This window comes from Megalops cyprinoides, chromosome 10 (assembly GCF_013368585.1).
Source record: "Megalops cyprinoides isolate fMegCyp1 chromosome 10, fMegCyp1.pri, whole genome shotgun sequence".
Lineage (NCBI taxonomy): Eukaryota > Metazoa > Chordata > Actinopteri > Elopiformes > Megalopidae > Megalops > Megalops cyprinoides.
In genome coordinates, this window is record NC_050592.1 from 31,422,163 (window position 1) to 31,448,416 (window position 26,254).

The 26,254-nt window shown below is 43.4% G+C and overlaps 1 protein-coding gene across 1 annotated transcript; it reads right to left on the reverse strand.

Moving 5' to 3' along the window:
* Positions 1-501: 501 nt before the first annotated feature.
* On the reverse strand, positions 502-25,150 carry LOC118784759 (NIPA-like protein 2). Its single transcript, XM_036539165.1, has 11 exons — positions 24,687-25,150; positions 13,225-13,293; positions 12,544-12,712; positions 8,843-8,902; positions 8,231-8,352; positions 6,438-6,534; positions 5,594-5,729; positions 5,279-5,367; positions 2,999-3,062; positions 2,726-2,820; positions 502-1,047 (listed from the first exon to the last, which is right to left on the reverse strand). The coding sequence occupies exons 1-11, from the start codon at positions 24,774-24,776 to the stop codon at positions 932-934; spliced, it is 1,107 nt and encodes a 368-aa protein (XP_036395058.1). The 5' UTR covers positions 24,777-25,150; the 3' UTR covers positions 502-931.
* Positions 25,151-26,254: the final 1,104 nt, after the last annotated feature.

Here is a 26,254-nt window from a genome sequence, read left to right on the forward strand (position 1 = left end):
TAACTGGATATGACACAACCCGCGCGAAGACGAGTTTCAGGCTTAAGTGCAAAAGCCTTGATTTAATTCCAGGTTTGCTTGGATCATATGATTTGTAACTCTTAAAGGTCATAGTGTCTAGGGAAGTATCTATTGGTTTATTCTAATGCTTACCTCCGTGAGTAACATTGTCATCAGTACAAATGTTCTGTCTTGGGCTGAATGAAATTGCCAATAGAGGGCGCTGTGGTGCTGCTTGAGCACAGCAGTTGAGCTTGTGGCTAGCCCAGTGTATGTAGAAAAGATGTCTCCAGAAATTTTGCATTTCATGCCATACTCTACGTGAATAGTTGTGGCCCTTATAGATTAAATGCTTCAGGGGTTATTTCACAACACAGACAAAAAATACTGCCCCAGAGATTAAAATTCATTTTTGTAAATGCCATTTGTAATTGTCTTTCAAACATCTGAAGTACAATTTAAACTTGCATATTTGAATGTACAATAATGTGTTTATTTGTAATGTCTCTTGTTAACAGCATAACATTTGCATAGTTTTTGATACTTTGCATTTAGTATAGCATATACAGCACGTCAACATAAGCACTGCGCCACTTCCACTTGAAACCACTGTTCACACAAATCACTCCAAGTGCCAAGTTACATGTTAATAAAGGACAAAATTGGGCCTCACAGTCCTTTAAATAAATAAATACAACAAAGTCCTTGCTTTGGTTGGATTCTCTCTTTTGGCTGGTTACACACTTGTAAACATGCTGCAAGTCTACTTGTCACTGGGGTAAGGCATTTCCATTGGACAGACTCCCCCCGAGATGAGTCTCACAGAGGAAGAATCCTCTTTCCTGTGGATGTGTATGAGGCAGAGGTCTGTCCATATGTGCAGCTCCGCAGACAGGACGTCTGCCCAGCAGGTGGCCTTGCAGACTGGGACTCACGTTGAATCCTCCTCTTGGCTGCCCTTCTTGTCAAGGTGCAGTATTTTGGCTGCCAGAGACCCGTATGTTATGCGCTTGGCCTCCGGCTGGACCTTATCTGTGCACCTCTTCCCTGTAGAGGAGAGAACAGCACACGTCACTGATGCTCTGTATGCCGTGGCCAAAGGGCAGGGAATGAGAATGAGACCAGCTGTGTAATGCACTGTTCATTTAACTCAGCCTTTAACGCAGCAGCCCTCAAAAAGTATCGAAAAGATCTCACATGCTGCTCACAAAGACACAGTGCACAAGAACCATCCCACAATGTCAGTCAATAAGCCTTTACCAGGCAGCAATGATATGTCAACGGCATCCTTTTAATGGCAATATGGATGACTGGCATGCTTTTCGATCTTTGGGTACACTATCAGACTTTATATTTGTCAGAGTAAATTAGAACCAACTGCGTCTGATTTTCAATAGGCAAGACATGCTGTCATTTATATGAACAATTTCAAAGGATTAACATTCTTTGAATGTTTATTTTATAGTTAACTATGACAATGTTTATCAGTTTCCAAACAGAGCTACTTCATGAATATTACAGTAACACAGCACAACTCAATACAACTCTTCACTGCAGCCAGTGGGCACAGCTGTATCAAGATGCCCGTGTGGCCTCCTCCTGCAGAATGCCGACTGGCTCGTTGCACATTTCTTTTTGCTTTGTCAGTCGCATTGACTGTGTGCTGCCTGTCAGTGATGTCGACGGCTCCTGGGCATGGAAATGTATTCCCTCCTGATTTTGTTGTTTTGTTCGTTAGCCTGTGCGTGCAGTTTTGACCATATAGTGCAGCAAGGGCGTTCAAAAACATTAATTACTCCTTCAGAGGCACATGTGCCATGAGTAACTTAGTTTATGAAGAAATTAGATTTAGACTGTACACAGCATGCATGGCCTACACAAGGGGAACGGCCAGCTGGCAGAAGCTGTGTGCCTTCAACAGAGTCTAATGTAGTAGTTTGTGCTTTCTCAAGCATATGTGCTTCAGAAGGAGTAATTAATGCTTTGGAATTGCCTTGCTGCATTATATGGGCAAAACTGCATGCGCAGATTAAACACGACAGCACAATCAACATTATTAACGGCGCAGCCTTGCAGACTATTTTTGTGGTAATGGAAAACTCTTTTAAATGGACGCTAATGTGCTTGCTCTCCTTGACTTTTTTGTGGCATGTTGGCTTCATTGAGCACCCTGAGTCACTGCCACTTTACCTGTGCAGTAGGGCTATTCATCCTTAACTTTTTATTTTGACATAAATATAGCTCAGACAGAGGAACCATATACACTATTTAAGTGAAGAACCTGACCAAAAAGTGTTTTAATCTTTGTAAATGGAAGACAAGGTCAACATATCTCTGTTGACATGACACACATGCTCAGTGAAAGCCTTATCATTTTATTCCTGTTACATTTGAGGTTTTCTTCATGACAACCTGTAACAGATTTGCAGGTTTTAACATTTGAAATATGTATCTAATGGTAACTTAAACCAGATTTTGAAGGCAATATTTAAATTTATACCCAGAGTAATTGTTTGGATTTAAGCAGCACATGCTCAGTAAGTTGAAATCCCCCACAAAGCTTATCCCTTGGTTAAATATTTAGATGTTTTCCAGCTAAATTTCAGTGGATTTCAAGCATCAGTGGAGCATATGTGTAGTTAATTTGTTTGGCATTCTCCCAAACTGTCCGGGGTAGGCTTTGAAACAGAAAATGTCAGGAGCTCTTTGTTGGGTAAATACCCACCAGGTACTTGTCCCATGTCGATGAAAGGTCGCTCCGTCTTGATTTTCGGCCTGTTCCTGGCGATGAGAAACACTCCGAGGAAAGACAGCAGACATCTGAGGTAGTTCAAACAGAGAGTGACTTTTAAGAGATCTGCAAGGGCGAAGTTAAAGGGCACCATGTGGTGTGCAGTACAGAATGCGGCCGATTAACACTGTATATATTAGCGCCGATTAGCACTGTATATATTAGTGTCCTCCAATAGTGCAGCGGTTTTACGAATGGAATACTTACCCAAAGAGGAACATGAAGATGTTCAGCAATGCTAAACCATAAAACTCCTGATAAAATACTATGCCTGCAAAAACAAATGAATATGTTAATAAAATACAGCACTGATTATCAGGATGGAAAAAACTGCATTTGCATTAGATCTGAGGGTTCAAGGACAGTTTTGCCAGAGGGGAGAAACAACAATCCACTTCACCACTCTAAACAATGAATTTTTTTCTACGAATAGCAGCAGGTTATTACATTTTCCGTTGTGCCTCCTTAAGGACAGTGATGGAATGAAAACACCCCCATTTAAATGTTCCCCTCTTGTTCCCTTAAAACTGTTCACAAAGATAAATTGGCCAATTAGGATTATCCAGACTCACGGCGTTGGCACAAAGCCCACCAAAAAAAAAAAAAATAGAAAGCCTATCTGAACACGTTCGGCACCGCTGCCTTCCAATCCCGCATTAAAATGTGGCTGGGGACACATCGCCGTGGGGACGGAGCGCGGAGAGGCTGTTATGGGGCTGTTTGAAAGGGACCGCAGAGCCTCTTTTCTACAGGGTGAAAAACGAGCATTTCGCGCCTCAGATGAAAGTGCCCTGGTTTACACCAGATCATCAGAGGATGAGTCATGTCTGCTGATTGCAGGTTAGCCGCTCCCACGAGTACGGCTTTAGATATTAAAAAGGAGGAAGGGGAAAAGAAGAACAAAATTGCTACTGCGGCTAATGTTAATAATAATGCGGCAGCAGGAATAAATTGGGTGTGAGTCCAACAGCGGTATAAAAATAATGCTGGAGACTCCTCTATGCTGAAGCACCTGTCGCCCACAGCCCTGACGCTACGGTTGTTGTGGGGTCATCTTTGAGGCTTTGTGATGTTTTTACTGAAAACAAACTGCAGGGTGGGGAAAGGGGGGGGGGGGCTGCACTTCCCTGTCACACAACCCTCCACGCCCCCATACCCCACACCCCTGTCCACTGGCTCCATGCCCGTGTTTACAAGGAGTTATGGAATGTTATTTTAAAACTAAGTGCTTTGCAGCTAGCTGCACACCTGGGAACAGGGTACAGACTGGGTACATCATAGTTACCCTTCAACTGAATTGTAGACACTTGATTTATGCAAGTCTGGACCAAGATCCATTAGAGGAAAATTTAATGTGCCTGAGCTCACAGGGATATCGTTACATGATGAAATACCTGCGCCATCCAGGTTTTTGGACCTGGCTGTGCTGCTGTTTCTTTCTCTTAAAGCTCAATTTGCAGTCATATTGGTTTTACAGTTTGTTTCTTTCCCACACAGTCTAATGGCACCAAGAGTTATCTGACCTCTCAGTACTGACCAGAGTAGCTCCAGGCACAGTTGCTCACATACAAACTACTAGCACATATTTCTTTACAAATACATGCATAGCCAAGATAGTAATCTACATTCAGTTGTGAGAAAACACTGCATTCACAAGGCATAGCCTGTACTATGCAATTTAAACAGAGGAATGTGTTGCAAGCTGCTTTGACACAGCATAGCATTGTCAACAAACGAGCTATTCTCCAGTCGAAAACAGTCACTGTTCATTTCCACAGAAGGAGAATTGTATGACCTGGCCTTCGGAGTATCAGCCTTCCCAAATCTGTCTGTGTGAATCCTGTCTCCATCAGGCCCCTACTGAGGCCCAGGAGAGTCTGCAGTGACTCACCGTTCCTTAGTAACGGCGTCCCCCCTGGTTCCCTCTGCAGCCCCTCTCATTTCTCCTCTTGCCTTTCCTCTGGGCCTTGGACCCCTTGGGGTAAGACACTTTTTGGCTAATGACCCCTTTTGGGCCCCGGGGAGGCAGTGCACGCTCTGGAGCTATACAATCTCACAGCTCAGTATTTAGTCTTCCTTTTATCATGTGAAGAAAACCAGCCAAATTGTTTCTGATGAGGCCGACACCAGTCTCATCCTGAACATTATGCAGACATTAAAAGCAGGCAGGCTAGTGGCTTTTTTCATCACTGTAATTTTTTCCAAGCCTGCCTCCTACAAGACGTTTAATGTTCTCAGGAGGATGTAACAGAAGTTGTAAAGCATCGTTTTTATTCCTTCTCTTATTTTGATTCTCTGTCTGCATTTATAGAATCAGATTAATATTATGATCTTTCAACACATGCTTGGAGGTTTCTGAGAGAGTACAAAACCCTCGCAGTTTCATAGAAGGATCCTATGCATTGAATGTATATTGATAATATCCAGAGCACTGTTACAACTTAATTATATTGCTCATAAGCTTTCAAAACTGTGCGGGGAATTTACCTGCAACAATGGCACTGGCAGTGAAAAACACAAAGTTTATGGGCACAACTTCTGTTGCATCAAACATTTTCATGGCTTGATTCAGGAACCTGAGAGAAGAAAGGGGATCAATAGCTTTCATTTATGTTACTTCGAAGTCCTTGAATGGGGTTATTTTTGCATAACTTATACCAAAGACAATATATATAAGACAATACTGAAGAGCAGAACAGTATCATACAGCAGACAAGGCTTAACCCAAATATGGAATGGGTGGCATAATATAGGTGAATAGCCCCATTCTTGATCAAGAAAGCACAGCAAATGGGGACTCACTTGATTTGAAAGCCGCAGGAGGCCACCATCACCACGACCATGACATAGAAAATGGGGTAAGTGAGCTGGAGGCTCCCCTTCAGTGACTCTGTAATCATCCCAGATACGGCCTTGACCGAGATCACCGTCAGCGAGGCTGCGAATGACACACAGCAAAGAGCCATGAGGTGACACCACCCACCCTCCACTGGTCACCAAGAAACCCAGTCCTTAAACTTGGTCCCAAACACAGTTCTCTGAATGGGTATAGGCGTATTTCCCTCTTGTCATCTGAGCAACTCATAGGCTAGTTACAGGGTGCAGAGAGTGATGCAACACTCCTGGCAGACGGAACAAACTCACAACAGAGCAGGAGAACAAAGCCTGTTCTGCAAAATTATGCAGCTATGGACTACCAGGCATTGTCAGCAAATGGCACTTCTGACACCCATACCGGGGTCTGAAATGTATGACACCTTAACCACTGAGCCACTTGGAAGCCTCATGTAAGTGATGTTAAAGAGTGAATTCTGTAATGTCTATTTGCTTAGCAGAGGGCCTTATTCAAGTTGACTTGCACTATTTACATTCTACGCCTCCATTTCTGCAGCAATGCCTCACCCGGGATGTACCCTGCAAACACCTGGATACCAGTCCATTTCCCACCATGCAGCACAACTGAATCATGGAGGAATTAGATGGAATTTGGCTGTAAGCAACCCTCCCAGACTGCCCCTAGACCTGAAAAAGCACGGGCCTAAACTGCATACTCAGTTCCCACCCCTTACTCATCTGTCCTGGAGAGCAGTGAGGGCAGAGGGGAGTGGTATTCTGGGATGGTTCCCTCCATCACTCCAAGCCTTACCCAGCAGAGCCACCAGCAGCAGCACCACAACAATGTGCTTCAGGTTCCTCCTCTTATAGAGGTAGAGCAGGACACAGAACACTATCATCTCCAAAACCTGCAAGACAGAAAGGAGGAAAAGTACAAAAAAAAATCATTAGGATGTAAAAGCATAATCCATAAACACTCCATCCGTTGTGGTAATGGTGGTCATATCTCCCTCACAGCTAATTCATTTTACACCCTCCCGTATATTGCTTTCATGCCTCTGAGCCTGAACATGCAATAAAAAAAACAAAGTAAAAAAGAAAAAGCAAATTAAAAGCCTATTCTATATTCATATGAAAAGACACGACTGTCTTATCAGAATAACGGAGCAAATGGCAGACATCGTCCTGTAATTGAAACAAATTACCCAGGCAGGGTGAGCAGAGGGGAGATAAAGTGAGGTGGAGCTCACTACGTTAATGAAAACGGCTCAAAGCCTCCCTCATGTGCTCATCTGTAATCAAGCCCAGGCCTCCTGGCGAGATCCCCGCTTCCATTTAACGCAGAGCCCTGGCTCCAGACTGCAGTTACCATGAGCCATTTCTGCTGCTTATCCGAGTACAGCGGGTCCACTTCTCCCTCGTTCCAAAACAACTCACATTCGTTTTTTGTTTGATGGCTCAAATCTAATGGCTGAAGAGATGTTGTAGGTGTGAATTACTTAGTCAGCCAGTACTAGACAATGGTAAACAATGAAATTCATGCAGGATCTACTCTACCATCACCTGAGCTGCCTGATAGTAGTCAATGATAATAAGAATTAGATCAATGAAAAATGATAAATGGTGGCAGTGGTTGAACAGGTCCTGGCATGCCCCGGGGATTATCCTGTGGGCAGCGCCTGAATCAACATTCACTCCTCATGTAGAGGCAGTCCCTCATAACCATCAGAGACAGGGACAGATGAAAGACCCAGCGCAGTTCAAACAGGCAGGATGTAGCTGTCGTTTTAACAGCCCATCCATCTCTCTCACTCACTCTTTGAGTGTATTCATGGATTCATGGCCATGGGGAAATAAGCCAGAGCTGAGAGAGAGTGGATTGGGAAAAATGCCTTTGCTCTTGAGCTCTCCATCTGCAAAGGCCGCTGAGACACAGCTGCGTAAGGGAGTGTCATTTTTGCTTCCAAGGCGACGGGCGCATCACTCGGAGACATAAATGTGATGGAGGTGTAAATCAGGAAGCCTTTCAGTTCGGTGTAAAATGAGAAGCTTGCGGAATTGGGCCTTACCCTGCTGTTCACTACAACATCTGTCACAGAGAGGGAGACGTACAAAAAGATGCTTCAGTCTGAATGTGGAGGCATACCCTTTGAACCCAGACCCCAAATTTACTACTATAATCCTACTAACTACAAACGAGGCCACCAAAACACACCCACCTGCTCTGCTATCACTAAACAACACACCAGATACCAATAACTGCTGCTTATCTTGTGGGAATGGTGTAAATTTCCTCCCTGAACGAAACCTCTCAGATTTAAGGAGGTTTCTCAAGCAGGTCAATGGAATCAGAATGAAACTGCTCCAGGGGGGAGGGCTACAAACTTTTTCATGTGGTGTTGAGTTCCCACAATGCCCTGCACCCCTGCAAAGACAGCGGTCACCACAAGCATCCTCACTCAAACTAACTGATTCGGTGCAACTCTCGTCACTGGACTGAACTGAATACGTTGACCATTGTGCTGGAGATGTTGGTGTACTTTGTGACGGAGGTGTGGGGGGGGGGGGAGGCCATTGTGGAGCCCCACTTTGTCGCACACGTACAAGGTACGTGAGGAACTGCCAGCTGACGGCGTATCTCTGGACCACATGCGCTGTGATGTGCTGGGTGTTGTGGGGGGCAAAGGTCACCAGGAGGTAGGTCCCCGTCACTGCAAGAGCTCCGCCTAGACACACGAGCACAAGGGACAAGAAAAGGACGGATACACTGATACACTGTCCGCACAAGAGTACACCGTGTACAGCACAAAGCACTGCACACAATGATACACTGCCCCGCTGCAAACAAGAGTCCCTTTCACACCAACAGAGGCTGATTGTGACAGCTGGGTGTATTCAAATATGTAATACCAAATCAAACTCCAGCCTCAGATTAAATATTTGATTTTGCTTTTCATTCAGCCTTGCTGTCATTCACCCTGACTAATGCTCAGCAAGACCCTTCACTGCAACTCCATCTAAAAGAATGTATATAGCTCCCCATGATGTTCCACTCAGATTGTGTGACTCTATAATGTATGTAAATACATTAATGAGTAGCACTAGGTTCTACCCCTATGACTGCTTCCACCAGAGTATTCCTCTTATAGTATGTCCACTGACAAATGTGGTGTATTGTCGATAGAAAGTTTGTAGGACCCAAAACCTACAACTTACCCAGGATGTCGGAGGCCCGTAACGTCTCCTTTAGGAAAACCACAGAGATGACGGCACTGGCTGAGAAAGGTTTGACACACAGAGACACAAGCTTCAGTAACAGCCATGATCCCACTCATACTTATATCTCAGTGGATCATATACATCCACATATGCCCAAACACACATACACACAAATACATCCACACACACACACACATCCACACACACACTGAACTACACGTGAACATACAAATGAATATACCGATGAACAGACACACACACACACACACACACACACACACACACACACAGACAGACAGACAGACAGACACGCACAGGTTAATCTGCTAATGGTGTAGCCTACTTCAACACTTTCAGCCATAGCAGACCAACTCTTCCATCGAACATAATGCAACACATTTAACTGAGCTTTAAACAGGAAATTATTTGCGAGAAAAGATCAAATCCTATTTGAGCAATCAGAAGTGAGAGTGCATAATTATATCAGTCCCATTCTGGTACACTTCAATTACTTATCTATTCAATTCACAAACAGTGAGTGAATTTGGGTTTCAAGGAATTTATTACATGGCCACAAAGATTAATGTCACCATCCTTTTCCAGTCATTAAATGGATTTAGAGTTCATATGACATCGTTAGATTTAAGGTGGTGGGAAGACTTGAAAATAAATTGGAAACATGAAGAGCTTATTCTGAAACATAAAACATCAAATACAGCGGCATCGTTTGTTTTTTTTCAGTCACAGAATTCAGCTAGTTAAGACATCAAAGAGGAAGTTCAAAATATTGTCCCGAAATGTATGAACATACAGTCTGAAAGACCTTCAGATGAACCCGCACCTCAAATACTAAGACGACTGAAGTTTGCCGCGTGTTGCAACACGAAAACAGAACGTCCCCTCCCATTCCGGCTGCGTTCTCAGAACTGTCAGCTTCCTTGCAGGGATTAATTTCCATGCGTTTAGTTTCCACGCATTTCGAGAGTAATTTTGGATTAATACGGTATCGGGAGTCGAATGGATTAACATGGAAGCGCAACGCGTGCAGAAAGAGACCCCCCCACACACACACTCCCGCCCCACTGACAGCCCTCACAAGCCACGGATGCTTAGGATCAGGGGATTTCAAGCACAGCCAGGCGTGACGGAGCAGAAACAAGGTTCCGCGGCGGCTAAGCACAGAAAGGAGATGACGTGTCTGCAGAGGAGCTGCACGGCCGATCCAGCTTGCTGCACGCACGTGCGATAGCGTGAGCGTGTTTCGCTGTGGTGTCACCTGACTGAGCGTCGGCGAGGAGGAAAAATAACGGCAAAAATAATGACTAGCAACACAGAAAAGCACACGTTTGTGTTCTCATTGTACAGAACAGAGTGCAACTATAGCGCATAATTATTATTATTTATTCGTGTGAAGTAATGGTACACAAGTACAGGGTAATGTCGCATTAGTCCTATAACACCTCAGAGACACACATGAAACCGCAAATGCTCCACGTACAGAGCCAGACCCCGGTCATTCCAGTTGTGACACGGTCATAGCCACATTTACACCTGAATACAATTTTGTTTTGTACGTTCCTCATTTATTTTCTTCTTTTTATTTTCCTCTGTCACACTGATTCATAATTTCAACACTTCAGTGCTTTTCTTTTGTCTTACTTCGTAGACCTCTCAAATTTACGCACAACTGGAGCTGTCTAAACTTTTGTCATTAAAACTGAGCTGCTACCCAGTCGGTAAGGTGTGACTGTTGTGAGATAGACTGTTAATGAAACCTCTGTTCAAACTATTTAAGGAGACATTTCAACACCTGGGCACCAGTGTTACTAGAGAATGCAACAAAATGCATTCTGAGGGTACAGCAGAGATGGCAACGAGCGCATTTAATTGGGGCTGTCAGTCTATTGAATGTTTGAATATTTTGGCATTGGTTTTACATTTTATAAATATGCAACGACTTCATACTGGCAACTCTGCACAGTAAATGTGATATTTTAATGCTGTGCAGTGTACTTGTGTATCATACTCCAGGCCATAATTATGGATGCATTTTAAATGCCACGCAAGACAGGAAAGTTCTTGTATTGACAGCATTATTGGACTATGGGGTCTGGAATATCATGCACAAATTTTAAAAGCAGCACTAATGCTTATGTTGTTTCTTACTTTTAAAAAGCTGATGTACCTCATTTCATGACAAATTAGAGCTATATCTTCATGACAGTCTCAAACATTTACTTAAAATCTCTAAAATGTATCATGCCTCCTGTTTCCATTAACAGTGTAGTTGTCTTTGGGAGACTAAACACTTTGTTGATTGTCCTCGTGCTTTTTGATTATTTTACATGATATGAGAAATAGAATTATGTGTACAAACTGCTAACAGCCCAATAAGGAATAACATTACAAAGATGTAATGTGTTCAGTTCTTCTGTCATGGGTAAGTTCAAACCACGTCAACTTGACCATGTACAGAGATCCAGGAAGGGGGCTTGTGTGGGCGATAACACAGTGGTTGTCATGGGAGACCTATGACCATATGACCTCTCCAACAATACTATATATGGCCCAGACTTTAAATAAAACATGCTACTCTCATTAAAGAGGAACTCCAGAGGGCTTTGCGGCTAAGAGCTGGCCCTCTCTTAGAGGAGTGAAAAGGACGGATGTCCAGCTGTCAGGTTTAACAGTATTCAGAGGACCCTCTTGATGGGTCAGCGAATAATTGCTCTCTCAAGAGCTCAGAGGTGTCAGTCAGCCCAAGCGCACAGACAGGAGAGTGACAGAAACATCATCAGCACGCTGCTGCCTTGCTGAGGTGTCCGGCTGTCTGTGACGTCTCTGACTCTCAGAGGTCCTCGCCCTGGGGCACAGCAGGAAGACAGTGAGGCTCCGCCTCTTGGGAGCCCCATTTCAGTGAAAGTGGACATTGCCTCTCCTGTGGGAGCTGCCCGTGAAGGTAATACCGCCATCTTCCATAGCCCTCTCTATCGAATGCATTGCCTAACAACCACTGTGGAGTTGTCGTACCCGGTTTTCAGGTGTGCATCTTTGCTACTGTGACATCACATAATTACAGTGAACAGGATCATCATTTCAAAATCCACCAACTGCACTTAGACACCTCCACTGGTATTGTCCAGAAACCCATGTTAAAATGAGCTGGTGTTCTTTGAAATATGAAAATAGGTCAACTGCACTGAGTGCACGTGACATAGAACATTCTGCACATCCAAAGGAACATCAGTCCGTTACAGACATGCCCACATGCTACCGAGAAACCTCACACAGCTGAGTTGTTCACTACACACGCTGCACCACAAGATCAGCGGAAACAATTCCATGTCGTGGGTGAAATCCATTTGCCAAACTGGGCTCTCCACTCTGAATGCACGCTCTGACTACATCAAGGCCTCACTCAAAAAACGCATCCACATGCAACTCACATGAACAGGGCTTAATAACGGTCATAAATATACATGAGTCATAGCCGAGTCAGAGAACGAACAATCAGCAGGGGAGAGGGAGGGAAAGGGGGAGCGAGGGGGAGAAGGAGGGAGCGGAACCTGTTAAATATTTAATCTGCTGTCTGAGTATTTGCTCAGACCAGGCAGCATTGTTATATTGGCGCAAAACCCATTTCACGACAACTAGGACAGCATCTCTGAGGGCTGGGCGTTAGGGGGCGTCTGCCTTACCGATGACGGACACACAGCCCAGTGGGGCGATGAGGGAAGCTGGGGCAAAGCCGTATGCCGCAAAGTTGCCTAGCTCGCCCACACCCATGAGGATGATGCCACACCACCAGAGGGCACAAGTGTAGTAGGGCTTGGATCCAGGCTGAGACTGCCGCACGTGGGTGTATTTCTGTATGACGGACACAACAACAGGCAAAAAATTATTTCTCTTAAAGCTGGCCAACAGATGGTACATACTGTAAAGATCCTTCAGTTAATCCACATCACTAGTGCAGTCCCTACCTTAGAGATTTAATCTAACAAATAATTCAGTCAGGTTCCCACAGTATGCCTGTCCTAGTAATTCAGATTTAATCATTTAAATCTGCATTTATGATGAACAAAATCATTGCATTACTTATTGGCTGAGGCAACACCCTCATGAAAGTTTAACAGCTTTTACATTTTACATATTTGTATAGCTGGAAGTTTGCTGAAGTATTTCAGATTAAGTCTGTTTCTAAAGGGCCAAACAGCACTGCCCCACTCTGGACTCAAACTGGCAACCCTCTAGGTTAGGGACCGGGGAAGTTTCTGTCCCATAAGTGGAACTATGTAAATACAGGGTATAAATAATGGATTTCAAACATTTTGAAGATAGTCTGCAGCGCATCACATGTTCTGCAGACATTTTTAACTCACCTGAATGTTTAATGAGATGCTGATCAGAAAGTTCCCACATATGGCAATGATAATCCCCAGGAGATATGCCTGCAACGCAAAACTACAGTGAGAGCAACTCCACGGGCTGCAGAGACGTGTTATTTTCTTTGAGACACTTTGAATCTTCTCTTGCGGCTGCTGCTATTTTTATCCTCGCAGATAGAAGGAGAACGTGAGGCATCACCATTTCAAGCTGTCTACATCCCCCCCTCCACAGGAACTAACCACAACTGAGAGAGTCACAGGAGCCGTGCATCGCTTCTGAATTGACCTTCAGATGTCCTTGATCCTGAGAGGTGAAAACGCGTGTGACAAGGTGAACACGAAGTGGGTGTCCTCCGCGGCGCCCCTCTGAGGTCACAGGGGAGAACGCGCAGCCGACACGGTGTCCCTCATGTTAAAGTCTCTCAGCATCTCCTTCACAATGATGTCCCGGGGAACACGCTCCATGACACACAGCGGTCACTCTCCAAGGATGCACGACACCGACCCTGACTACAGCTCACTGTCATGTCCCAGGCTGTCAAATACACACACATCTAGCCTACAGCCAACCCCAGCTATATTACTAGCTAATTAAACTGTGGATAGCAATTCATATATTCTTATAGGCTGACAATCTTCTAAGCTTGCTTTCCAGATAATTGCTAGTAGTTTTTAATATTATTTTTATCTGCCGGTTTAGAGACCTTCTTACACGTGTTTAGAACACTGTATTTTTTTCTGTTTTAGCACAACAAATGCTTTTATGTTGTTATGCTCCAGATCTGTAGAGAAAGGTGCTATAAATAAATAAAATCTATTATTATTACATAAATATCATCAGTGTCTCAGTCTGAAGGGAGCAGAGATTATAAGGGAGCCAGCAATAAAGTGCCAAGGTAACTGCTAATAAATTGACTGTCAGTATTGTTTTTTAAAAGCCTGAATCTCTGGTTTAAGCCTACGAGAAACAAATTATGGTGAGAGCAGCAAGAAATATGGCTGTCTTTAATATCATCTTCAGGAAAAATGCTCTACATCTGAGTTTAAGAGAGGCCAGAGTTCAGAGGTCATGAAGGAATGTCATTATTCAAAGATGAGGATGGCTAACCAAAACACCCTCTGTACTTGTAGCAAGAGGTTGACAGTGCCAACTCAAGCTCAAATGCATCACCTGTTGCTTTATTAGGTCAACATGACTCCTACTGTTTATCACTTTTACCTATAACCATGGGAATTACAATGATGGACCTTTACCTCCCAGCCCAGCTTTGTACTGTTTTTTTTCCACTGTTTAAATATGGGAGTGTTCTTTATGGCTCTTTCCGTGAGCTCACCCCTCACTGAAGAGCAGACTGCAATGAGCAAACATGAGCGGGACTGACACCACAGGGTGTGACGAGGACACGGCACAGTCACTCCTGCCAGCACGACCGTCTGGGGCAGGGAGGTAAATGAAACATGACCTTGCGCACTTACCCAGGAGCTCTCTCTTTCCAGGCTGTGTTTGTCAAATTTTAGACGGCCTTCACGGGAGGAAGATTTTGGTTAACGAAAAACAAGGAGGATGCCCCTTGACTGCTTGCGTTGACATCCTTATCCAGGGAAACATTTCATCATGGGAGGTTCACAATATGACTCTGATTAAACACGGCAAGGTACAGACTATTTAAAAACAGCTACTTTACGATTGCGGTTTTAGTATAACTGTATAGACTAGTGTTGCCAAGAAACTGTTTAACTATAGCACATGTATATAGATATTGACTCATTTTTTCAATTTTGTTTTCAGGTGTGCCTCAGCTGTAAGCTGCTATGGATACGGGCGTCTGCTAGACAGTATTTATTAAGTGGGTCATTCCTTCACTCCAATGGCGAGGGGTGCCAAACAGCAGACAGGCTGCTTCAATGTTTCCTTGATGTTTAATGTGGCGCACTGGGGAATATACACAAAGACGATAAACGTAAAGAATCGGTGATGGTGCCGGAAAAGGATTTAGAGTGACGCGCCTGTAGGGCCTGCAACGGAAACCCCAGGACGGCGATATTAAAAGCCGACGCTGATATGACTATCGATAAAAGGCACGGTTTGATGGATGGCATACAACACTTTCTCGCATTTTCAGGAGGCAGCGCAGACTGTCTGCTTCTGGCACTTTAATTCATGGCCATGGAAGAATGGCCGGCACCCAAACCAAAATCAATAGCCTTGTTCAGGTTTACAGTACCACGGTTGAGCACAGGGAAGCAGGTTTATATCAGGGAAAAGATATGTGCTGAGCCATGTGGTTCACATCAAGAGGGAGAAATCTGGACCAGGCTCTAAAGCTGGGGATGCACGCAACCAAGAGTCGGTCAAAAATGGTTGGCGGGCGACCACCACCTGCAGTCACTGCTGTCTGCTCCCTACATGGTCTGTATTCATCAACCATTGATGGCCATCATTCTCAATTTAAAATGTAGAATCTGTGCCATTTGTGAGGGTGTTTCAACCTGAAGCCAATCAGAATGCAGGGAGCATTCCCATGAGGGAACGGAAATTATCAACATTGAGAGCAAGGAAGAGGGCTCATGTTCGCGTTCATCCAAGAAGAAAGAAGACATTTTAACTGCATTATCAGTACAGATAAGAATGAGGACAAATTCATTAGCTTGGGTGAAGAGAGGCCAGTACTGTACAACCAGAGAAATTGTACAGCAAAATCTCATGAAACCTAATCTCTGGCAGGACATCGAAGACCACCTAGCCAGCACTGGTTAGTTAACCATTAGCTAGCCAGTTACATTATATAATGAAACAATAAATGGAGAGATAATGTTACTGTTTCTGATGGAAAAGGTAGTTAGCATGGGCTGTTTGCTAGCTGGAGGTTAAACACTGCAGACGAGATTAAGCACTGCAGCTCTCCTGGTCCAAAGAGCTTGTTCTTCACGAACAGAATCAGAACTTATTTGCATATGAGCTGCTATCCATACCCCTGATAGCACCTCTGAGCCCCTGACTGTGTTCCTGTGCTTCTTTATCAAGGATTGTCAGCAGACCCTGAGCAGCTGTACCATCAGAGCACCTCGACCAGCTGTGGGCTGTGTATATCCAGTTTAAAGACTTAAGAGTACTCCCTTAAGGTTCTACAGTGTCATGCACTTGGAGAATGACTGATTCTGAAATCAGTGTCCAGCTGCTCTGAAAAACAGCATACCCAAAGACTGGTGATGGAGAGAGTGCTAGGCTGCCCGCACCAGGAAGTGTAAACACAGCACAGTCAAACAGTGCAGTACAAACACACAGCAGGGGCTAGCGCAGAAAAGCAAAGTCGTGGCGGACACCGCGCTGGCAGTGGCCTCACCTGCCCGCTGGCAAAGCTTTAAGCCTTCAGCCGTCATCTGTTTGCCAAGCAGACGCCTTTCAGTCACAGTGTGTACATTTTACACATACTGTAAGGAAGCTGGCACATGCCTCTCTCACAGAGCACAGGAGGGATAAAATTTTTAGTTTATTAAAAAAAAAAACTATATAAATAATAGAAATACAATAAGATAAAATGGAACCAACCCTGAGCACACAAACTGTTCAAACACAAATCATCTGTTCTGCAGCCACACACCTCTTTTACAATGACCCAGATTAAGGTGGGTGTGGCTCATTAACCAATATCTGATTCATGTACCAATCACAGACAGCGGCAATAACAGAGTGACAATGCAATTGGAGGATCCTCAGTAACAAATACAAAATACACAGTCAATCAGCAGTTCTGGGTACAGGTGAAGGCCCCTCCTTTACAATTACAAAGACATCTGGAGCAGGGGATGCAGTGTCTTATTTTAAAGATATGAAACATCAAAATATTCCCAAAAAAAAATATATATATATATAGAGAGCATATTACAGAGAATATTTATTAGAGATATTATTATATTATATTATAATATATATGAGATATTATATAGAGATAATATTTTAGCTCAATCATTATATTGCAAATACGTATATTATTGCCATCTTATTGCAAATATTTTCACTGCAAACTAATGTTTATATAGTTCTGGTAGAGCAGCTCATTTCATGTGTAGTGTGTCATCTGTAATTCTGTCAAGCATATGGTGTTTGTATTGTCTACAGTTAAATTTAGGACTTATCCCTTAGCTCAATCCCTCATCCCTCAACACAACATTATATTGCACTTCAGTACAGTACTTATATCATATTCTGCAATATCAACACAACCTACATAATTATACACTTCCTGTACATGGTTCCAAATTAATTGTCATGTCAAAAGGGAAGCAATTTCTCGTTGTAGTAGCAAGCAATTCACTGATGACGCATAATTTAACATTTTAATTCAAATTTAGCAATGGGCTGCAGATCCCTTGGTTTGCCAAGATGAAAGGCCTCATTCAATTTTCTGCCGGAACGGACTGCTAATTGGAAATTGAAATCAAAACTGCCGGGTGTGCATGGGTTTAATTAGGGACAAAAGGGCCCCTCCATCAGGGCTTGCTGTGGTGTTGGGGAAACGGCCTCTCTGCTCTGCTGCCCAGAGAGAAATGCAGCTGTTTGGAAATGTTCATGTTTCAACAGTACAGAACCATAGTTTATATACTGTAGCAGAACGAGTAGGACTAGATTAATTAACACTGTACAGTGTGCTAAAATATACCAGTTATTGGCAGCAACTGTATATATGATGTTCCACACATGTACAACACACTGTAAAATGGCAGATTCCAAAATGATCTTAACAACAGGTGCATAAGAACTACATATATGAAACAAATTGTCTATTGAATCATAAAGGCTGTATATTCTGGACTTCGTCTTTAGTGCAGACCATGCTGTATATGAATTCACTGTACCTAGCTAGTACCAGCTACACTGGACACAGCCTTACAGCAACTCACTACTATCCCCATCAAGCACTGTTGCTTCCTGTGATTACATTTACATTTACATTTATTCATTTAGCAGACGCTTTTATCCAAAGCGACTTACATAGGTTACAGTTCTTTAAAATGTTATCCCTTTATACAGCTGGATATTTACTGAGGCAACTGTGGGTTAAGTACCTTGCCCAAGGGTACAGCGTCCCCGATTGCCCAAGGGTACAGTGTCCCCGATTGAACCGGCAACCTTTCGGTTACAAGTCCTGCTCCTTAACCACTATGCTACACTGCCGCCCACCGATTACAGGAGTTGTACTTACAGATCTATGTGTCTGTTCATGTAGGCAAATTGGGTACTGTTCCAACAATACTGCACAATCACTATGTATTATAAAACAACTTTACGTCTGAAAAATGTTGTTTATACCAATATTGTGGAACAAAGTTAAGATGAGTTACGTTCTACAGGGAAATCAGCTCTGTTATGTAACCAATGAGGTAACTCACAGCCTGGCACTGGTGTGTGAGGTCAGTGGTGTGTCACCCCACTCCTTACCCTCTGAGCCATCCAGAATATGCCTCGCATTTTTTCTTGATCCACGCTTTACTTTCTTCCACTAGTGCTAGAGGGAATACTTGTCACACATGGTGACAAAAAGAGAACGTGAACCAAAGCAACAAGTATCACAATCGTCCAGAGTTACATTAGGCATCTCAGACATGTCTGGCTCATGCTGGGTCACTCTGGTATTTGGGTCGGCTGGCACCAGTTCGTAGCCTCGGGTCTTAGCTGTGGTAGGCCGTGAGTGGAGCAGATGAGAGGCGCACAGCCGAATCCTGAGACAGACACCTGCCCCACCTCAGGATACCCTGCACCACCCATCTGTTCATGGTGACTCAGCTCCCAGCGCACGATCGCTAACAGGAGATTAGCACACGCTATTCTGGACGCGGGTGATCTGGTCCTTCCACTCACTCAGAGTCTGGGCGAAATCTCATTTTCTCTCCACTTTCACTCAGGCCCAGGAGGAAATGAAGTTTGCCAGTGATCTGTTAAGTTTAAAAGCCTTTTAAAGGTGGCACGGTATCCGAATGAGAAACGCAGCCATTGAGAAGAATGTAATGGGGGTTCTCAAAACAGAGTCCAAGGATGGAGCCTTGTGAAAATGTGTGGCTGACTGAGTTCTCAAAGTCGCAACCGATTCTGTCACACAAGATCGATTTCATTTCACCTCAAATAAGTATCATTTCAAACCCAATGATCACTCAGAAAATACATCTGCCTGAAAGATGTTTATGAAAGTCTGTCTAGAGGTCTGAACCTGGCTGATGGCCAGGGAAGGCTGTTCCTGATAAATATTTGAGGATTTTCTCCTATATACTGAGAAAAATAAAAATAATAGAGGATTCTTCGTTTACAATAGCACACCACAATTACACATAATATTTTTAATAGCTGGGCAGTTTTAAAACAATATTTTTGGGCAGATTTTATCAGTAGTAGGTGACAAGAAATCCTAATATTTGAGAAAAAGAGCTTATGAGCAAAACAGCACAGTAAAAAAAAAATCTCTGCGGGAATCTCTGTTTCAGTTTGCTGCATTGTCTGTCTTTAACTTTGTTGTTTTCATGCAGTGATCTCGCCGTAGGGAGGGGGGCTTAAGAAGTCTTGTTTCATCCCTTGAGTGTGTGTGCTGCCTCGCTTGCCCTGAGGCCTACAGAAAGCCTGCCCAAAGGCTGCAATTCTGCATCTTGCTGCTCTGCACATCCTCCCATTCCCAAATATGTCAGTTCATGTCACAATGCCGAAAGTTTATATTTCACCTCATCTATAAATATATATACACATATGCAGTACATATAGTTGTACATTATTAATATCTTATGAATATCTGACGTAATCCCATATTTGTCTTGTGGAAAATTTTTTTTGAGAAAAATTGGATTTCTGGCCCGTGTTCGGGACATAATCCCACACGCATACCACTGCACTGGTCTAACAACCGGGTTTCCAGGAACGCACTGCATTGTCAGAGCTGGGGACCGCCTGTACGGATTGGACACGCTACATATTTTGCATTCAGTCACCTCCAGCTCGCAGCTTTTTACCTTCCTCCTCAGATTCTGGGGGCGCCAGGCTCCGCCGAGGGGGGGCCGAGACGGCAGCCAATGACGAGGCAGGAGCGCTCCCTCCGGCATTCTCGGAGGGACAGGGCGCCCCATTGTGCAGGGTCACAATGGCGATCTGTGCCTGCAATGGGGCGATCTCGGGACGCACAGCTCCACAGGGGCAGGCTGGCCGGGGCGTTTCGCTGAATCAGAGCGCCCAGCTGTGCTGTCACCACAGAGCTCCCATTCTCCCAGCTCCCCGGCTCCGGCTTCACCCTGCATCCCAGCCCTTTTGTCTTGCGGACCGGGGTAATGTTCCCTACCCGTCCCCAAAGCACTGATCAGAAACCGGGCCCGGGGAAAGGAGGAGGAGGATGAGGGCAGAAACAGAGGGGGTTCACCGAGAAACGAATGATTTCTCAAGAAGCAAAAAATTAATGTTAAAACACTACAATACAAATTTTAACTAAATGAATATGTTCAGTGTTTGAACAATGTTTAAATAGGAGGGGGGGACAGCTGGTAAGTGTCTTGGTTCAGGGAACCACAACTGTGTTCAGTGGCCTTGTGGTTACAATTTCCACCCTGACACTGAAAAGGATGTTGGTTTAATCTCTGCCCGCGTTGTAGCAATGACTTTGGTGCCCAAAGTCTCTCTGCTTGACGCTCAGAATTAGAGACTGATTCTGGCTCTGAGATGGGCTGTCATCCTGCCCAGGATACAAGCCAGCTGCTTCACATCACCGTTATGACTCATCCAGGTATAGGGTTTGGCACTGCGTCAATCATTCATTAACCTTTATTTAACCAGAAAGGTCAACTGAGAACCCATTTCTCTTTTGCAGCAATGACACTGGGGAAAAAGCCAGGTAGAGAATGTAAAGAACAGTATTGCCAATCAACCGTAAGGAAGTTGACCGGTGACCAGACTGAGAGAGCCAGTCTTGGGAGTATCACCAGGACACTGGAGTCAGCGACCTCACTCTTTCAGCAAGCACCATGGTTTGTTCATCCAAAAGACAACATTTTCTGCAGTTCAGAGTTCCTGTCAAGGCAATTTATTCTTGGACCAAAAGGAAGACAGCAGTCTGCTGGCCCACAAATATCACTTCCTGTTGCGGCCTGACCTTGTAGTGTACCTGCTACCTCACAAACTGCAACATGCAATTGCCTTATGCCTCTCTTTAATGCATTTCACTGTCACTTATAGTGCAACATCTGCCTGCATATGCATCCTCCCAATGCATATGCAGGCAATTTGTGACTGAAACTGATCACTCTAATTATTTGTATGACCCTGACACTGGCTGTTACTACAGTAGATAACTGGAAAGTGAATGCGCTCATGATACATTAAAAATCACAAGGAGAAACTGTTTCTCATTGTTATATGTATTAAATGAGACACCTCCATTGACTAGTATCTAATCTGAATGCAAAAGATGCACAAAGATAGCTCAGATTGAATATTATGTAGCCATTGGTACTACTGTGCACCACACTGTACACTGTACTTGGAAACAAATCAGCATACTGTCATTTACATATATATTCAATACTATATAATATTTACTCACACTTGCGATGTATTGGTATAAACAGCTGCCAAGTGTTAAACCTGTCAATACTCCTACCTAATAGACCTCACCATTAAGCACACATGGGTACCTACCTGCCACAAGTAGTTCTATGTAGTACTAATATGCAGACAGGCATTCTTTTGAATCCAAATCAACGACTCTCACCTCCAGTGAGTGTAGTTATTTTGGCAGGCAGTCCGCATTTTAAGATGTTTGGTTCTTTTTACTATGGCTCTATTCCATGTGGGTTTCAGTGCATTACACTATTGTTGCTTAAAAAAACAGCATTTTTTATTACTACGCTTTTTTAATTATTAGATTATCAGCAGTGAAGGAGCTATATATGTATGCCACGTATATGCTATATATATATGCTACGTAAATTCTGACATCAACACGTCAGTCCCTCTCCAAACAACATCTAGCACCTTTGCATAGTGTTGGATAGTCATTCCCCATTCTCATTTTGCTTTCATCTCTCCTCCTCCAAACAGGCAACCCAAGCGTCATATTTTTGAGCAAAGGCAAACCCGTGATAACTCAGAGTGACGACAATTGCTCTTAAGAGTGCATTACAAGCTCTGTATGGATATCGAATACTTTCAACAGCTTTGTCAATTCTTATTCAATGCTAGTTTTAACAAGCAGTTAGGGATTACCCACAGCCAATGGAAAAAAAATATTTGATAAACTAACATGCCAACAAAAGCAACCATTGTCTATAGGCTGACAGTGTTTCCTCCAGTTGCACAACATTAAAGCAGGAAGAGAGAAACAAAATATGAAAGACTTACTGCAAAGACTTATTTCAAAGCATACAAGGGCTAAACCAAAATGCCATACTGCAGAAAGAGCATGAGATCTTATCTAATCCATCCATAAACAAGTACTCCTGCAGACAACAGCTGCACACCAAGCAGAAAAAAATAGCAGGGTAGTCTGATAGAAACAGCTGGTGACTTTGTCTGTCCTATAGTTATGGTATAAGTGCTTTATAACATTACAGGCCAGCATCTGTTAGCAATGGGGTGGTGTCAAATAACTCCAAAGGCATATAGTATGATCCCACAATTTCAAAACATGTGTGCTGTTGGCCCTGGCCACTCTGATTTTGCAATAGCCACTTATGATGACTTGTTCACCTACTGGAGATTTTCAAGAATCATAGCATGTGTTGCCATCAGGCAGAAGGCTAAATGAAAGTATGACTTTCTGAGGTTTTGTATGTACACCGCTTGGGACAAAAACACTCCTGGGTAAGGTGTTACAAAATGCAAATTAACCTGCAAATAATTAAGTTAACCTGCAAACAGTCCACAACAAATCAGCTATTACGTCACATAAAAAACTGCTGTCAAAGTTAAATTTCCTGCTCCTAAAAGCTGATGTCTAACCCGTTCATACTGCAGGGCCTCTGTTCACAATCCCTGCCTCACACAGACAGAAATGCTGGAGCATCAACACATCGCAGGGAAATAGTGATTCACATGATTGATCTGCTTTGACATGTTCATGGAGCAAATGGCTGAAACTGTTAAGAAGCCTTTGGCTGGGATAAAAACTGGTCAACATACCCACTCCAGTCACTTGTTTTTATAAGCAATTAAATGACGACCCCGAGAGAAAAATTCGAAGACAGCTACAGCAAGAGATGCAGTTAGTGACAAGAGTTCCACTCAGTGCAGGTTTTAGCGGTAGCAGCTATCTGACTGGTGCGATCAGAGGTTCCGAGTGACTCGTGGACTGTGTTGAGTGCACTGGCCTGTTTTCAGCGGGCACAAGACGCCAGCATACAGATGCCAATTATGCCCAACATTTCATTCTAATCCCTCTGGAATCAATACATGACTGCAAAGGACACAAGTCGCGTGACAACCTACGAATGATGTTTCGGCTAATAGCACACCAACGCGTCTAGTGGATATGCTGCTCAGTACCTAGCTAACAGTTAAAATGTCTCCAGTGGTGAGAAAATTGCAATGCCTCTTAATAACACAGAACTGTGGCTACTTTATTTCAAAACTTGTTGTTTCTAGTCCTTTTTGTTTTAGACCAACCTGCTTGGGAAAGAATTATGCAAGCACGGTTCAAGTAAGGAACGCTTTTCCCGAAACTTTCTTCACAGGAAAACTGTAGTCTGGAGAGGAAGTAGCATGAACTTCCCGTGAGAATGTGCAATACTTCCTCACAAAATCCCTGTTTTTTGTACGCAGATGAGTCGGTAATAGATTATGAACACATAATTTAAGGTACATCTTGTGACTAACTCTCATAATTCCTTATTATATATAATAAGGTTCTTTTGTCTATCGTCCACAGTAATTTTTTTTGCTTACTAATTTGAGTAAGTATTAAAATTAAATATCCACTGTCAGCACAGACTAGCGATAATCGTGTAAATATGTAATAGTTAAATCACGAACAGTGTTCCTTTGATTGGTATGCCAAACATGTTTGTGTAAGCGCTTAAAAATGACTGTCCATGCACAAAGTCTTAATGATAAAACCACAGCACGAGTACCTGTCCTTTCAAATTATTACCAGCTGAGAAACTTTGGTTCAATAGACTTAAACACTTGTTGAGTAAATACTGAGTGGTTTATTTAGGATGGCGGCGCAATGAACTGTGAGCACTACGGAGGGAACTTTCTGCAGCTGCCACGAGTAACCACAGAAAGTGCGCTTCGAAATTAATTAACCCGCTAAACATTAACGTGACATACCCTGTATGTAGGTAATTCAGTTTAGCAAGCCATCTCATGAAGATGCAAACACACCAGATGTGAGAACTATGTGTTGGTGTGCTATATTTTAGTAATGCATACAAGGAAGTAAACCAACTCATGAAAACTGAAAGAAGTCTCAATTGTTGTCGTTGTTTACCTTGTACGGACGGTCAGCGAGATCGGGTGGCTGTGTTGTGTTCTTTCCCTGTTTTTGAGCAAACAAGCTTTCCGCCGTCGAGTTCGCCATCTTTTCCTGACGACTGCGTAGAAAAAGCCGTCGCCCCGCAAAGTCGGACAAAACTCTCGTTTCTTCATAAACTGAGCATCTTCACTTGTGAATGTGTTTGCCGTTTGTTAGATTGGGGGAAACGTCCGCACAGGAGGCTGAGCAGTCTGGCTCATGTATTCCTTCCTCCGACTTCCTGTGACCGTAGCCCTGATCTAGAGCGAGTGAACAGGTGGAAAGCCTGTCCCGTCTCACTGAGGTGTGGCGCAACTAACTGGCGAGCAAAGTTTTTTGACACTTTTTGAACTACGGTAAACTACCATAACTCCGTTAAATTATAAATAAAACAACTCTAGATCATAGAATAGTGCATTCTGCCAAACCTGCCGTTTGGATCCCCACAGCGTGAACACTGTGATTGTAGATTTACAGCTCATAGTACGTCACTATATATGTCCTTGTAAGTGACAGCCTCCTTATGCATCGTACAATGGAATTTATGGTCTCGGATTTAAGGAAAATACTACTACTATAATTAATAATGACAATCAATACTGTAACAGGGTTTCCTTGTCCCAAAAGTCTGTCTTTATAAGCTTAGTAAAGTAACATGAATTCATCAGATTAGAAAGACATATATTCATGATTACAAAAATGCTCGGAAGAGAAGTATTTGAAAATATATTAGGGTTTTAAATTATTCTGAAGAATGCTGGATTAAGATTAAAATTAGGAAAAAAATTACGTTGCATTTTCGTTGTCATCAGATCAGCTGCTGATCCTTAGAGCGATAAGGACGCCACGCTTCTAATCACAGTCCAGATCACTGCAACCATGCTGAACTGTAGGTTTCCATGGAAAAACTTCCCCTCTTCCAGACATGTGTACGCAATCAGTATGAAATCGCAGAGTTTATGCTGATCAGTGGAATAACATGATGATCTAAGTGTTTTAGCCACAACGCAGAATATGGTGTAATTGTTTTATTAGAATTACAGTTAGCCAAGCCCATCATGTTCCAATGTAATGCATAAGGCGTAATATGTTGGCCACATAAACCCCGACCCACGTGTGATTGTTTGGCCTGTAAATCGTGTTTGACAAGGCAGTTAAAACACTGTACACAGTACATAACACAGCAGGCCCACCCTGATTTGCAGAGGTAAAACAAATATAAGTAGCCTAAACCAAAAGTCTGGATTCCTTGAAAACAGGTCGAAACAAATGGGGAAAATTGCTCTGTCAGATAGCTTAGCTGCGCTTTACAACTGTACTACTTAAACCGGAGTATCACGAGTTTAACGCGCAGCTGCGTGTTAAGATAAACTGATTGCTGTGTAACAGCACGCACGGGTTCAGCTGATTCGCAGCTAACCTGTCTGGAAACCGGAAGTTGGAGATCTACCCAGAACCAGAGCCCGTCTATAACGATATTCTCTGCCAGAACATAGAGTTAACAAGAATGCCACTTGATATGACATAATTTAGGATAATTTGGG